The sequence below is a fragment of the Pinus tabuliformis genome, chromosome 3_1 (assembly GCF_031772625.1).
Source record: "Pinus tabuliformis cultivar Carrire ecotype Pingquan chromosome 3_1, CPIR1, whole genome shotgun sequence".
Classification (NCBI taxonomy): domain Eukaryota; kingdom Viridiplantae; phylum Streptophyta; class Pinopsida; order Pinales; family Pinaceae; genus Pinus; species Pinus tabuliformis.
This window is the reverse complement of record NC_142301.1, coordinates 662,663,704-662,679,800: the sequence shown is the minus strand read 5'-3', so window position 1 is coordinate 662,679,800 and position 16,097 is coordinate 662,663,704. Positions and strand designations below refer to the sequence as shown.

General features: G+C 35.6%; 1 protein-coding gene across 2 annotated transcripts in view; it reads right to left on the bottom strand.

The window, feature by feature from the left end:
* Positions 1-14,298: 14,298 nt before the first annotated feature.
* LOC149188852 (D111/G-patch domain-containing protein) overlaps positions 14,299-16,097 on the bottom strand; it is a 157,244-nt gene continuing 155,445 nt past the window's right edge. For both annotated transcript variants that reach the window (XM_089411706.1, XM_089411705.1), the window contains 3 exons: positions 14,818-15,141; positions 14,568-14,684; positions 14,299-14,453 (listed from right to left, as the gene is read on the bottom strand). In XM_089411706.1, coding sequence (XP_089267832.1) covers positions 14,391-14,453; positions 14,568-14,684; positions 14,818-15,141 — 504 coding nt within the window. In that variant the 3' untranslated portion in view covers positions 14,299-14,390. The remainder of the gene's footprint in view (positions 14,454-14,567; positions 14,685-14,817; positions 15,142-16,097) is intronic.

Below are 16,097 nucleotides of genomic sequence, written 5' to 3'. Positions count from 1 at the left end.
AAGTCTAGGTTAATCATGTTCTTCATGCTTCTAATATTGTTGAGTCAAGAAGAATATTCGTCATATATTAAAGTCCCATTTAGACTCTTTGTTAAAAAAGAAAATTATTATTTTTGAGTCATATAAAGTCATTTTGTCCTCCAAGACCAATTTGGTCCTACCATGATAAGTCGACCCTATTAGGGCACCTTTTTTCACTCCTTGATGACTATATATGGACGAGACTTAGCCCACATTTGAACACACAAGAAAGTTTGATATATACACAAGACAAGAAGGAAAGAAGAGTGAAGGAATAGAAGAAAGATAAACCCAAGGAAGAAGAAGATAACTCAGATTTTTGGACTTTTTTGCTCACACGTACGAGTCTGCTAGGGTTTCTGTGTGAGTTACAGGGCCGAGGATTACAGGTTCTAATTTCAAACCAAGAGAGTGTCGAAACATTGACTTGGATCAAACTTTGTGAAGCTTGACCATATTTGACTTGGTGAAATTTGACATGATTGAGGAAGGCTTTTGGAGGGTTGACTTGGTGCTTGGAGGAGGTCTTGGTCTTTAAGTCTTTGAGCTCTCACTTTGATCTGATTCTATAAGAAGATATTGTTAGAGTTTTCCACAATTGTGGGGTTTTTCCCTGACTTGGTGTCTATATCTTGTCCTATTGTGATCTTCATGCATTTTATGTTTTGGTAATTGCTTGATGAAGAATAAATATTACAATAATAAAAGGCCAACAAATCTCACAAGTAATTATCAAGTAAGGAGAATCTATAAATACCTTGATTTTCCAGCATGAAGCTCATATAAAGTTGATGGAAATGAAGTGGTAGCTCATGTGCATGTACACCACCTTCACATAGATTGACCACATGCCTTCTATCATGAATGCATCATTCTTAAAGGTTTCACTTTTGCATATTATTTAGTTTCAAAACAATGCAACATTTAAGGTAATAACCATTCATACCAATTTCCTATAAAAAGCATGTGCGTCGCCATTCATTGTTTTGGTAGGAAAATTACACACATATCAAGGGCCTACAATCACCACTGCCAAAAATCATGAGTGCATTGATGGCTAATGTGTTAATTACAATATGGTGGTAAAGACATAAATACATCATCATGTATTTATTTTCACTTTTAGCTAGAAATTCTTGTGTATCGATGGCTAATGTGTTAATTGAAATATGGTGGTAAAGACATAAATATATCATCATGTATTTATTTTCACTTTTAGCTATAAATTATTTTCCGCTATTGCCTACAATAGGCTAAACAAACAAAGGCCATGTATGCTACCAATTGATTTAAAACCTCTTTGCATATAAGCAATATATATTAAGTTGATTCTTCCCTATAAAAACTAAATGTGTAGAACAAAAAGAAGAAAAATGGGGGAATTACTATTGTGTTTTTTAATGAATATCTTCATTAATCTAGTAAATTTTGTTACCAAGTAATTGTATTGAAAATATATGCAAGAACTTGATATCAAAGTAGATGGTAACAAAGATGTTAAGAAATGGTTTTGAAAGATTCCAATGCTTACTATAGCATCTAATCATTGAAAATGTATAAATGAACCACTGGAGAGAATAAACAAAAAAACAAAAACAAAAAAAAACTTTCCTTCATTTATAGCGAGAAACACTTCCTTGAAGACAATTCATTTTCCTAAAACTTCTCACCCTTACCAAAATATTCAATGGTTCCGGGGAGAAAATTGGCAAAACATTTAGGATCTTCAAGTCTCATGGTGCTCACAAAATTATTGGTCACATAACCAACCATGATAAACAATAGATCCAATTCCACCATTTTGATGAATAATCATTTATTTGTGAGTACACCAAAGGAATAAACAACAATAAAATCCCCTTCACAACTACATCAACAATAAATCAAGCACTAAATTACAAAGAAGATAAAAGGAACATGGTAGTTGCTTACAAAGAAGATATAACACAAGGCCATTGGAAAGATAGACGGACATTAGAGTGTGCTTGGAATGTCATCCAAACTAAATCAAGAGATTTGAAGCCATTTGAGTTAGACTCAAACATATGACTCACAATAAGGAAATACCTCTTGGCATAAAGACCTAAATGTTGTTCATTAGAAACTCGCAAATTTTATGTCTTGCTTTAACCAAATAATGGTTATTGTTGTTGAATAATCTAGGGCAATTAGGTTAATAAGATTCTTCTCACGATGATAACTATTTGTGAGGTACTTTTTACTTTTTCTTATTAACATGAAATTCTCTTGTTATTATTAGATTGTGTTTTCTTACTTCATCAAATAAGTACCAAAACAAAAGAGACAAGAACACAAGATGTTGGCTTTCTACTAGGGCCAAAACCTTTCACTCTTTGAGAGGAAAACCTGCACAAATTCTTCTTATAGATATTCCAATTGACGAATACCAAAACCAATACCCTTGACCTATGTTTCTATTCCCAGACCAAGACATGATCATCCTACTTCCTTGATTCTTTGATTTCTTCAAAACATGATCACTACAACATCCAAACATTGTGATATATCCCTTAACTTTGGCCTCACAGAATTGTGCACCATACCTTCATAATGTCACTAGCACCAAGTTGCACCATGTAACACTTAGTTGCATCATGTGTCATTGATCATCATATCACTACTGAGCACAACACTTGGTATCACTGAGATCTAGCACCGATCATTAATGAGTATCATCTTACAACACCGAGACCTTATCCAAATTGTACCAATGTGATATGTCCATTCACATTACAGTGAATATATGCTGAGACAATGAAGAAGATATACATGTAATGTCACCCCAAACTAGTCCGCATTGGGATCATTGTGGTAACTGAAATCCTTGTTGTCTTGACCACAGAGAACCTCAGAAAATATGTACAGAAGATTGTTGTGGGTGATCCGCACCCTCTCTCTTTTGTACCCATCCGAAATCTCAGAGATATATCGAATTGTCATTGTCGAAATCTGAGGGGTATAGGCTCCTATATATAGTTCTTTTCCCCTACATTTGAGCCGATTATTTGAAAGGGTGTGTCTCCATATGTGAACCGACTTGTCATTTGTATACAATCTGAGGCCAACATCAAGAAGAGGATGATTGTTCTTGTCTATTGGAGGGCTTCTAGTCAACTTGTAGACCTAGATACGTTCTTTATATGCCTAAGAAGCGTCATACATGACATTGACTTTAAAAACAAAAATCCTTTGCTCATGAATCCCACGAAGTAAGTCAATAATAAATTATTTTCTTCATTACATCATTTACAAAAATCACAATTATATGTCATTATGAAGACCGAACCTGGTTACATTTTACAACGCTCCCTCTTAACTAGGTAGGTATTCATAATGGTACTTGGTCATTCTCAATTTGAAGAATTTCTCTTCAGAAGAGTTGGATTGGTAAAACATCTATATAGCATCATAGTAACCAATATTGTTTCCACAGCAAGGCCTTAACTAAAAACTCTATCTCTCATCAAATCAGAGCACAATGTTAGTGAGACCAATGACTATAGACACCTTCATCATTGTCTCTTAAGGTCCATACCCACCCAGGTGTTCACTTAGTATGACCTTCTAGGACTATTCTTATCTTGGGTTCCCAACCCTTAAAGAATATCAATCTTCTTGCCTACTCTTATCTTGGATGCCCTACACATCCTCAAAGAGCATCAGATGCGAGATGATTACCTAATCCTCCATTCTTTCTTCCCAAGCGAAGACAATAATTTTGTGTCTATCTCTCGCTCTCAACTAGGGAAGATATGCCTATTCTTGTAAAGGAATGTACCCAAGCTCCTTCTAACCAGGATTCGTGGGTCCTTCAACCACTTGATCAATTTCTTTCCTTGATGTCATGAAATTTAGCCAAGCTTCTTCCTTGTAAGGCATTAGCCATCAATTACTTTCCTCCTCGGTTTGTCATGTCATTCCTTTCTTCATGGAAAGTGGCCTTCTTGGTACATATATGGAACCTTCTTCATATGGCTACTTCTTTCTCGTCGTGCTTCTTTTAGGAATTTCCATTCACCACATGAATGCTAGTTGTACTTGCACTTACAACTCTTATTCTAGTAGCCCTGCATTAACTCATCCATATATTATTCAAGGAATCAAAACATAACATTCAATCAATTAGTACCTTACGAGATGGCTCTTAATCATGACATCTTCTTGTAGGTATCAGCATCTTGCATACATGTTGACACATCTCCCAAAGCCATTCATTGTCAAGGGTCTCCATCTTTTTCAGACTCTCATCAGAGTCTTCATATCTTTCTGGGAGATTTCCTAGTCTTCTTGGTCTTTTGGATGTTGATTGCCTTTATCATGGTTGCATATCTCAAGATTGTGAAAATTTCTAAATAGAAATCCAACTGCAATGATTAATATTATTTCTTCTACTTATTAACTCATAAATAAGTTATTCACGGTGTTCTTACGAAAAATATCGAAATAAATTCTACTGCAACCTTTACAATTAAAATACTCAGGAAAGTAAATGCAAAGAAAAATATTGGCACAAATACAACCATGATGACACATTTATTTTTAGACCACTGTCCCTGGAAAAATCCAATGTGGGAAAAGTGGTGCAGCAGATGAGGGTTTCTTTATTATTCTTCAGCAAAAATCTCATGTACAAGTAATAATCAGCAAAATAGAAGAGGATTCTTTGTGACAAAATTTACAAACGCTTCCTAACAAGTTTCTGATCCAGGAGAAGTGCTTCTCTCTCCTCTACATCTCACTATGTCCCACCGTCAACCTTCCCACGTTGTCCCAGCATCAAACTACCCATGCAGTCCTAGCGTCAAACTTCCCCTACACTGTCTCTCCCTACATCACAGCTTTTGCGTTGTCCTCCCTCTGCTCTACATCTTCTTCCCTTGCACTCTTGACTGATGTTGATTACCCTCACTCTCTTTTCCACCTGCAACTCTCCCTCTAATTCGATTTTCTCTCGCTGAACTTCGACCAATGAGAAAATCAATCTTACTCGGGTAACTGAGTATCTGCCTCTGGTGTGTTCTCCAAGTGCACATCAAGCCTCCTTTTATAATCCACTAGTTGATCAATCAATGGCCCATATTATATCCTAATTAATGGTTAGGATCATATTGACTTGATCTCTGCCTTCTTCTAGAAGTTACACCAATAATTTAGATTAATATCCATTAATTATTTGAATTTCCTAAGTTTAGACTTAGGGACCCATTAAAAATAATTAATTATTTTAATAAAATTGTCTTCGGGTGGAATTTCCCAAAACAATTTCTGGGTATTGGAGAATCTAAAGCTAGTGTCAGATTCAAAGCTGGTGTTAAAGATTACAGATTAACTTATTATACTACATGCATGTGTCCAAGCCTCCTCGCAAAATTTGAGACTTAGAACACATCCAATGCTACCAGAAATCAACACTCCCTCTTAGCGATGAATGTGCTATAGTAATGCAACCTGTTGAAGCATCAACCTGTTTTGTAACATCTCCCTCCATGCTTGTTGATGTCTGACATCCTACCCACCAACTACTACGCAAATGTTGCATATGTACTGTTGCTGACCCTGCCATTTGTCAACATTGCATTTGTATTGCAACTCCCTTTGCCACTGTAATTGAAAAATTACATGTTTCTGCTACTGAAACGGATTCTCTACCATACCCATATGTTATCTGAACTGAATGAACGTAACTCTTCATAGAGCCTTTGAGAGTATTTCTACTACCTAATATCCTGTGGGGACATATTGTAGTTGTACTGCCCCACGCTGAACACAATCTCTGATAAAGTGACATCTAATGTCAATGTGTTTCGATCGATCATGAAATACTGGATTCTCAGAGAGTTTGATACAACTCTGATTATCACAGTAAGCCTTGGTTGCTTCCATCCTTTTTCTGAACAAACTCACAAGATGTTTTCTAAGCCACATAGCTTCACACGTAGCTATGTTGGTTGCCATATATTTTGCTTCTGCTGAGCTTAGAGCTACCGAATTCTGCTTCCTGTTGCATCAAGATATCATCCATGATCCAACACTGAAGCAGTACCCATAGGTACTTTTTCGGTCTACTGAACTACCTACCCAATCTGCATCTGTGAACCCACTCAATTTGACGTCCTCCCCTCAGGAGTATTTCAAATTGTATCTGACTATTCCATGCACATACCTAAGAATGTGTCTTGTTGTTGCCCAATGCACCCTTTTCGATTCCATCATGAACTGACTAACAGTGTTGACAGAAACGCAAATTTCTGGCCTAGTGTTGACCAGATACATGAGCGACCCAATGAACTGTCTATACAAGGTGGGATCCACTTCCTTGTCTCCTAGTGCATCTATTTTCTTCCAATTGGTGATCATGGGTGTAGCCATGGGTCGACAATCCTGCATTTTGAATCTCTTCAAAATCTCTGTCGCATATCTTCCTTGTCCAAGGAAGATCTCCCTATTCTTATACCAAACTTCCAACCCTAGAAAATAATGCATAAACCCCATATCCTTCATGCTGAAATTAGCTTCAAGATTCTTCTTGCAATCCTGTATGAGCTTGGATGACCCTATTAAAAACAAGTCATCCACATATAATACCAGAATAAGTGGCTCATTCTCTACCATCAAATAGTAGCGATTGGGATCAGCATCACTCTTGACAAATCCCAACTGCTACAAGTAACTATTAATCTGATTATACCATGCTCTGGGTGCCTGCTTGAGCTCATACATGGCCTTCTTTAATCTACATGCAAGAGGTCTCTTCTCATGAGTTTTGAAGCCTTCGAGTTGTTCTATATCACCTCATCTTCTATCACCCCGTTCAAGAATGTTGTCTTGACATCCATCTGGTGAATCTCCCATCCCATTTGAGCTATTAAGGATATAATGGATCTGATAGAGGTATAATAGGCAACTGGGGCGAAGGCCTCTTCATATCCTATTCCTTCTTTCTGTGCGTACCCCTTTTCCACGAACCTTGCCTTGTACTTTTCTATACTGCCATATGCATCATATTTGATCTTGTAGATCCATCTTGATCCTACAACTGATCTATCCTATAGTCTAGGTACTACTTCCCAGACATCACTCGTCATGACAAAGTTGTACTCTTATACCATGGCATCCATCCAAACTTGGTGTTGAACAACTTCCCGAAATCTTGAGGGTTCTTCAACCTGAGCTACCAATGCCTGGTATCTGTCAAGTTGTCTATGCTGCCTTTTCTTGGTTCTAGGAGCTCCAACAAACTCTTCTGTGCCCCTCAGTGTATGTCGTACTTCTTTGCTGGTTCTACCACTCGTGGTGGGAGGCTCAATCAACTCCTCCTCTTGTTGTTCCATCTGTTGAGAACTATCTGGATTTCCTTTTTCTAAGGAAATATCGGTACTGGTCACTGTACTCGATCCATGTGTCTGTCCTCTTGCCTATCCTCCTTGATGCCCCTGTTATTGCTGGACTAATGGAACATCTACTAACTAATCTTCTACTAGCATCTCTCGAGATTTCTTGAAAGCTCTATCCTCCATGAACTTTGCATCCCGCCTCACTACAATATTCAATCTTCTTACTACTAGGAATGTAGATTTTGTATGCCTTTGAGGTCCCGTTATATTCTACGAGATACCCCTTTTGTGTAGTTTGATCAAGTTTACTGCGCTTCTCATCTAGAATGTGACAATATGCCACGCTTCCAAATATCCTAAGATGAATGACTTCTGCGTTCTTCCCTGTGAAGACTCCTTCGGGCGTTTTCTTCCCCAATGCTCTATGAGGAGTTCTATTCTAGATATACACCGTCATGTTGCAAGCTTATGCCCAGAAAAACTTAGGTAGATCCTGATCATACAACATAGCTTTGGCTGCCCCAACAATAGTTCTATTTTTCTACTCTGCTACTCCATTATGCTCTGGATTATATGGAGTTGTCCACTCTCTTTGATGCCCTCCTTTGCGCAAAAGTCTATGAAGTCTCTATCTGTATATTCTCCACCATTATCTGAACGCAATACCTTTATCCTTTTCCCTATCATATTTTCAACAAGAGCCTTAAAATCATTGAATCGATCAAAGACCTCATCCCTTGTCTTTAAGAAATAGACCCAGTTTTTTCTAGAATGATCATCAATAAAGATAACGAAATATTCGCCGCCACTAAGAGCTCTTGTGAACATTGGACCACATATATTTGAGTGTATCAATCCCAATACACATTTTGCTCTATTGTTACTGTTGGACATATTATGTTGATTTCATCTAGCGTGACTTATGCCTTCCTGCATCCTTTCGAAGGAGGATATTTTTTTTTCCTTTGATGATGCTTCTCAAGATAGAAGTAGTGATCCATGTTCCCTGCAACCATATGACATGACTTTATAATATTAAATACAAGCATACATACCTCATTTTATCTTTAGGTCATCTAGACTTCTTCCAATAGCTTCCTTGATTGAAAAGATCTTCAACCCCTTGATCTGCTTCATTTCTCATGTCATCATACCATCATCCCATGAATTCCATAAGTTGGAGTTGTTGATGAAACACTTGCTTCTACTCTAGATCTATGAACCCTCCGATGAGGATTCCATCAGAGAATCTTGAGGATCTCGCGTATTCTTATTACGCAGATGTTTCCCTTTTCACTGATGTATGATAAAACTTGTCCTGAATGACTTTCTCCTTTGATCTTTCAATGAGGTCACCAAGAGCTATATTGACTACCATAGATTTTGTTCCAGAGGTCCTTCATATTTCCATATGGTGATGTCACAAGCTCTTGCTTCTAATGCTTCTCCTTCCTTGTTCTTTCTTCTTTCAGTTTCCTCCATTTCTTTGGTGAAATGGGCTTCTTCTCTATTCTTCTTGTTATTGTACTTCTTAAGCTAAGGACAATCTTTCCTATAAAGTACATAACCTTCCATAGCATTGAATTTCCGCTATGCTTTTTTCCCCTTTCCTGAGTAATAAAATTTTCCAAACTTCCTTTCCTTCTAGCAAATGTTTGAGTCCTCAACTTGTCCTTTTCTATCTTGCATAGAAATCACAAGTTGAACTTACCCCATGAATTATGTTACCCTTGTGATGATGTCACAAGTCTTGATTTCTAATGCTTCTAAGATGTCATACCGCATCTTATTGTAAACATAACCTATGCAGGATCTAGGAGCGAGTGAGAGAGACTATCTTAATGATTTCTTACTCCCTCTTACCATGCAGCTCCTCCTATCCTTTTAGTGATATGAATTTTCTTTTCTTGTAATGTTCATAATTCTTCCAACTTCTTTGATGTCTCCAATATTGTTACGTGAGAGAACTTTAAGAGTTCCTTCCCATGAATTCAAAGGAAACCTTTTCCATTGATATGTTTCATGACTTCACTTATCTACGAGGACTATGACAATCCTCCTTATTTCATGCAAGGACCTTCGGTCACCCAACCAACTTATCGATTTCCTTGCAAAACGAAGTCATTTAACCAAAATTGATTAAAGAATGAAAAATACTTACTTGTCATGTGAAGATGAAATCTTCACCTTGATCATGTTGAAAGTGGTTGAAGTAGATGCATTGATGTTTCCTCTGAATGAGATCCTTGTTGTAATGATAGGAAGCTTGCCTTCTTGCCTTCAAGATACTTCGACTTATACATCTGATCCTTATGATTAACAAATTGTTGATATACTTGAGATGGCATTGTATTGCTATCACACAAGTGGACTATGGAACCTTGTAGCATTCTATTGAAGTTGCAGCATCGTGTAGAACCATAGAGCATTGAGGTCACTTTCCATGATTATCATCTTATAGTACTGAGACCCATCACTTAGTATTACTATGGTTGTATCAACGGACACCTTCATTCTACATCGAGTACTATCCATACAAACTATGATTGAGGTATAGTGAGACCTATTTCTGAGCACTATGTTGTAGATGATCTGCTTCTATATGCCATCGAATATGTATAATCAAGCTCCCGCAATCCGAGTTGTCAAGATTGTTCTCTTCAATCCAAGGTTGTGACTATCACTGGTATGTTGAGATCATGCCATTGTGAGATTAACGAGATCATTGTGGTATGACATAGACCGAGACTGTGAGAGGCACGAAACTATTGCCATGTATCTGAGTTTCGAGTATTGTGATCTAATATCGAGACCTCATCTTTTCACTGAAATTACTTAATCATCTTGTGATTTTCTATTGACATGGAGATTCCAATAGCACCGTGACTGTGGGTAGTTATAGATTGTTGTTGTACACTGATTCTTCAATCTTTGATGTATGTCTTGATCCTTTTCTTTTGATAACCTTCAACTTGCTTTGATGCCCTTCTTAAAACTTGATCCTTGAATGTCTCTTTTATGCCTTGCCTTTGACTTCAACACCTTAGCTCTGATATAATGTTGAAGAATCTAGGGCAATTAAGTTAATAAGATTCTTCTCACAATGATAACTATTTGTGAGTACTTTTTACTTTTTCTTATTAGCACAATCTTCTCTTGTTATTATTAGAGTGTGTTTTCTTACTTCATCAAATAGTTGCCAAAACAAAAGAGACAAGAACACAAGATGTTGGCTTTTTGCCAGGGCCAAAACATCTCTCTTTGAGAGGAAAAGCCGCACAAATTCTTCTTATAGAGATTCCAATTGACAAATACCAAAACAAAGACCATTGACCTATGCTGTCATTCCCAGACCAAGACACAATCATCCTTCTTCCTTGATCCTTCGATTTCTTCAAAACATGATCACTACAACATCCAAATGTTGTGATATATCCCTGAACTTTGGCCTCACATAATTGTGCATCATACCTTCATACTGTCACTAGCACCGAGTTGCACCATGTAAGACCTACCTGCATCATGTATCACTGATCATCATATCACTACTAAGCACAACACTTGGTATCACTGAGATCTAGCACCGAGCATTATTGAGTATCATCTTACAGCGTCGAGACCTTATCCAACATGTACCATTGTGATATGTCCATCCACATTACCGTGAATATATGCCGAGACAGTGAGGAAGATATCACTGTAATGCCACCCCAAACTAGTCTGCACTATGATCACTATGGTAACCGAACTCCTTCTTGTCTTAACCACCGAGAACCTGAGAAAATATGTCGAGAAGATTGTTGTGGATGATCTGCACCTCATCTTTATTGTTCCCATCCAAAATCTCAAAGATATATCGAACTGTCACTGCTGAAATGCGAGGGCTATAGGCTCCTATATATAGTTGTTTGCCCCTACATTTGAGCCGACATCAAGAAGATGATTGTTCTTGTCTATTGGAGGGCTTCTAATCAACTTGTAAACCTAGATACATTCTTTATACACCCAAGAAGGGTCATGCATGACATTGACTTTAAAAACAAAAATCCATTGCTCATGAAACCCATGAAGCACATAAATAATAAATTATTTTCTTCATTACATCATTACAAAAATCACAATTGCATGTCATTATGAAAATCGTACATAATTACGTTTTACAACAATTGTGAGGGTTTTAAAAAAAAACTACCACAAAATTTTTGTTATTAACTTTCTAGTTCACATTGGCCTATTAACATTTAACTAAAACAATCTCTACACAAAAAGCATAATGTTGTTTTATGGTAGGGAATCTCTTTGTTCTCCAAAGCATAAGGGATTTATATATAAAGGGATTTAGAAATGTCACCGTTACAAATCATGTCACGCAATATACTAATAACCATTACTAATCAAAGCTATATGAAAGCCTTAGGGATTGAACACTTCATTTTAAAATATAGAGCATATTTGATACCTATTATGTCCCTACTATAATTGATGTTTGATGTTACCATTTAAGTAGTGATATGTGATTGTAATATCATATATGCAATGATAAGATCTTATCTTAATCCATTAGCCACAATAAGTGAACAAGCAAATAAGCTACATTTAGCGTTTGATAATAAAATTCCAGTGAGATGACCAATAAGGTTATTAAAAATATTATGGATGTAATATTGCAATATTTGTACTAATTATAAATTTCATAAACTTTGTTAGACAAATTGACTAAAAAGTACATTGTCTCATTAATTACTAAAAAGCTTTCACATATCATGAAATAATAAATCATTATTAATTTAATGGTTGTGTATTTGTCCATCTACACACATTTATCATATAATCACACAACACTATATCTATATATTAATTAAGACTAACATAGAGAATTTTGGGAAAAAAAAATCATATCCAAAATTGCAAAACCATTTTGCTAATAGAACATTAATTCCATAGGATATTTTATTATTGAATAAGATGATTTATTAACTAAATAATTCAACATCCAATGGTATTATAGAACAAATGACAATATTGATGGTAAAGCATATCACAAGGATTAGGGGTGTTACAAAAGTATTTTATCATGATAAATTTAATTTTAACAAAAGTACTTTAGAATAAAAAGATATATAAAAATGGCATTTCAACTAGATCATACAGCTATAAAAACAAATAAGTTTCAAATCATACTTCAACTAAACTTATTGAGCTAAGAAAATTCTAATTCTATCAATCCACTCTAGATTTTCATCTTCCAAATCCATTGATGCTAGCATAGTTTGCGCAACTTATAAGAGTTGGGAGGGGAATGGGAGAGGGAAAAAAAGAAAGTAAATAAGAATAAGAGAAAGGAAATAAGATTTGGATAATATATGTCTCTTAATAATAAAAGGTTCAACTTGCTCTATACCATTCAACTTGTGATTAGATGGAACCTAGGTTTTCCTTTTTTTTTCTAAAGCTTTCAAAGATGTTTCTTAAAAGTTAAGTTTTCTTGAGAGAAGCTAACCATATAATTTTTTATTAAATTGTTTCCCAATGCATAAATTTTTTACATAAAAATTCAAACTAATTATCTACAAATTTACTATAAGAAAACCAAATTGATTTCAATAAAAAAAAAATATTGTAATACTCTACATTTACTAATCTTGCATAAACTAACTATCTATTAAAAAAAAAAAAAAACCATAGCATATGATAAAATATGATGTCTGCCAAAAGAGGAAAACTAAATTGTATGAAGGAAACCTGCAAAAATAAAAAAGAATGCAATTGCGATTAAGCAAGAAACATGCAAAAAAGATAAAATAAATATATATAACTCAAACACGAGTTCAACATATTGTTGCATTCATTCCAATAAGTTGCATGTTACACCAAAGTGATTCAAGATCAATTTAGAAATTAATATTAAAGATATATTTCAAAGTGAAATTTTAATATTTACCGTCTTATCTAAACTAAGATTCAGATTAAAATTTATTGCTTCCATGGGCAGCTATTAATAAGAATTTATGTAAGAATGGAAGAATGGAAGAATAATATCCCACCAATTTATTTTTTTGAAGGAAAACTACTGCATTGATGAGTATGAAACTTTTATCGATATGCTACTATAGTATGAAATCCTTCGAGTCAATGCTGCCTCCTTGTTCCAACTAGGGTCAATAATGCCCCCCTATTCCCACATTTGTTGTCCAAAAGTATCCAATTATGTTAAGGATGCCTAACAGTAGAAAAGGCGTCTGCAATTTATTCCAATATCGCTGAATCACTAACCCAACAACGACAGTGTAACAATGAACTATATTGTTGCTAACAATGAATAAATAATTCGATCGCCTGTTATTATTTTAAAAATCTGGTTTACATGAAATTTGCACATTTCATGACCATCACACATGAACACCACCGCACAATGTGTATTTTACATATGTCAATACAATGGTTTTTTATATAACCAGACATTGTTTTATATTTCAAGCTACGAACATCAGGCATCGTTTTATTCTTTAAACTAAGGGCATAGACATTGATTCGTCAAAAATAATTAAAGTTCCGTAAGGCACTCGTTACGAAACAGCTCAAAAATTTCAAATACTGTTAGTTAGGCCTATCGCTGAAAAATTCAAATTTCTCAAAAGAAGTCAACCTTCAGTCGTCATTTTATAAATTAAAATTAAGGCATAAAGCGCAGTTCCATTTACCTGACATGCATTTCCGTCTATCAGGTCCTTATACCTTCACTATCTGTCAAATGCATTTCCGTCTATCAGGTCCTTAATAGGGGTTGAACCAAATCTCAGGAAAGAATTACCTCTCACAATATACAGCTACCGATTGTGAAATAAAATAGACAAAAACAAGATATTATCAGAACTCTCACAAAGAGTTAAAAATGGAAATTCTGAAGATTTTCCACGTATAATAATCAAAAAGAGAATGTCTAAAGACTACAAATATGAATATCAGCCATCCAGTTAAATACTGATGGAGCGAAACAGCCATCCAGTATGCTCTTTAACCGCTCTTTGTGAGAGAGACTCTCTTGCCCTCAACAACAAACTTTGAGCTATTTTCAAGCTGCACCAAGGCATAAAACAGTTAGCAATAAAGAATGTCCGCATGCAACTAAATGTCTTCCCAATATATATAACGGATCGTGTTAAAAATAAACTGAAGGTTTGTATATCAAACCTTTTTTTTTAAATACGAAGCAGCATCACGGCTAGAAGAAAACTCAGATAAGAAGGAATTCGATTGTGCCTGAATGCACTTTTTCAAGTGCTTAATCTTCATTGATTGGCCTGGAACCTGAACATAAAAGACAATTGTCTCATTGAGCATAGCCCCAAACAAGCTGTCAAACATAATGTGATAAGTATCAACAAACAAACAAAAATTATAGAATTAACAATTTTGTTTGTCTTTACAAATTTCGTCGTACCTCCTGAAGTAGCCTTTTACACATTTTCTTCCACTTAAGCCTAGGTCTGGAAACATTATTTACTTCAAATACAGCACAGGACTTTTCCTTAGATAAATCATTGTCAATCACAGTCTCGGTATCCTCTATATTGTTAGTATCCCTTTTACGTTTCAAACTTGTATCTTGCACTAAAGCTTGTTGAGTATCTTCTTCATCAGCAGACCCTTCCTCTTTGTCCTCGTCTGTATCAAAAGAGACCTTCTGTCCCTTCCAGTGGACACCTGCAATTTTCTTGGGCTTGTCACGAATTCCCAGTCCCTGTTTACCTGTTGTAGATTTATCCTGGATAGGATAGGCCATAGTTAGGTATCCAAAGTTAAACAGTGCCCTGTTCATATGAAGTCCAGATGAACTACTTTTTGATCAATGATAATATTCTTGAATTAAGCACATATGACAATGAAAATCTATAATAGAGTGATTAATTCACACTTAATTACACCAGCTGGACATTCAATCTACAGCCTACAAACACGCTAACTACTATGAATTTTGTAAATAAGATGGAGACTGCACAGCTCATGATAAAGGGCAGCTCGTCCTTTTCTTAAAAAGGATACCTATTTACTCAGCTACAAAGTTCCAATATATGTGACTCGTGAGATATATAAAAGAAAAAAAAAAGACAAAAAAGAAGAAAACAGATAGGGATAAGCCATGACATAAAAAAGATAATATGACCGAAAAATTCTAATGGGACATATCGCTTTTCGATCATAAGTTAATTCAACTAGAATGCATTTAGTTACCTTACAAGATGTTGATATACCAACCAGTTTGGAAAATATTTCCGTTCACAAACTACGCAATTTTTTCTGACCCACGAAAAATTGCACACAAAAAATTGTAACTTTTTCAAAACATCGCCAAAAAATCAGGAGGATATCGCGCAGCGGCTGAAAATATCGCCAGGTGCACGGGTTTGCAGGTTTCAAAAGCAAATTTTGGGTTTTTTGGGTCATTTTGCTTTGTTGGTCTTGGTGAAGGCAGGGAAAAAGCTTGGTGGTGATTTTCAAGGAGTGATTGAGGATCAAACAGCCATTATCATCATCAACCAAATTTTTTTTGTGGGTCAAGGATTCAAAATCAGTCAGACAAACTTCATTTCTTCCATTCACAGGTATGTTCTTGAAAATCCCTATGTTATTGGTTTTTTTCATTGATTTAGGCTTATGCTTGCTTACCTCTTTGCCTCCCAACATTTTCCTTCTTTGTTCCTTTTGTGATTTGTTATGATT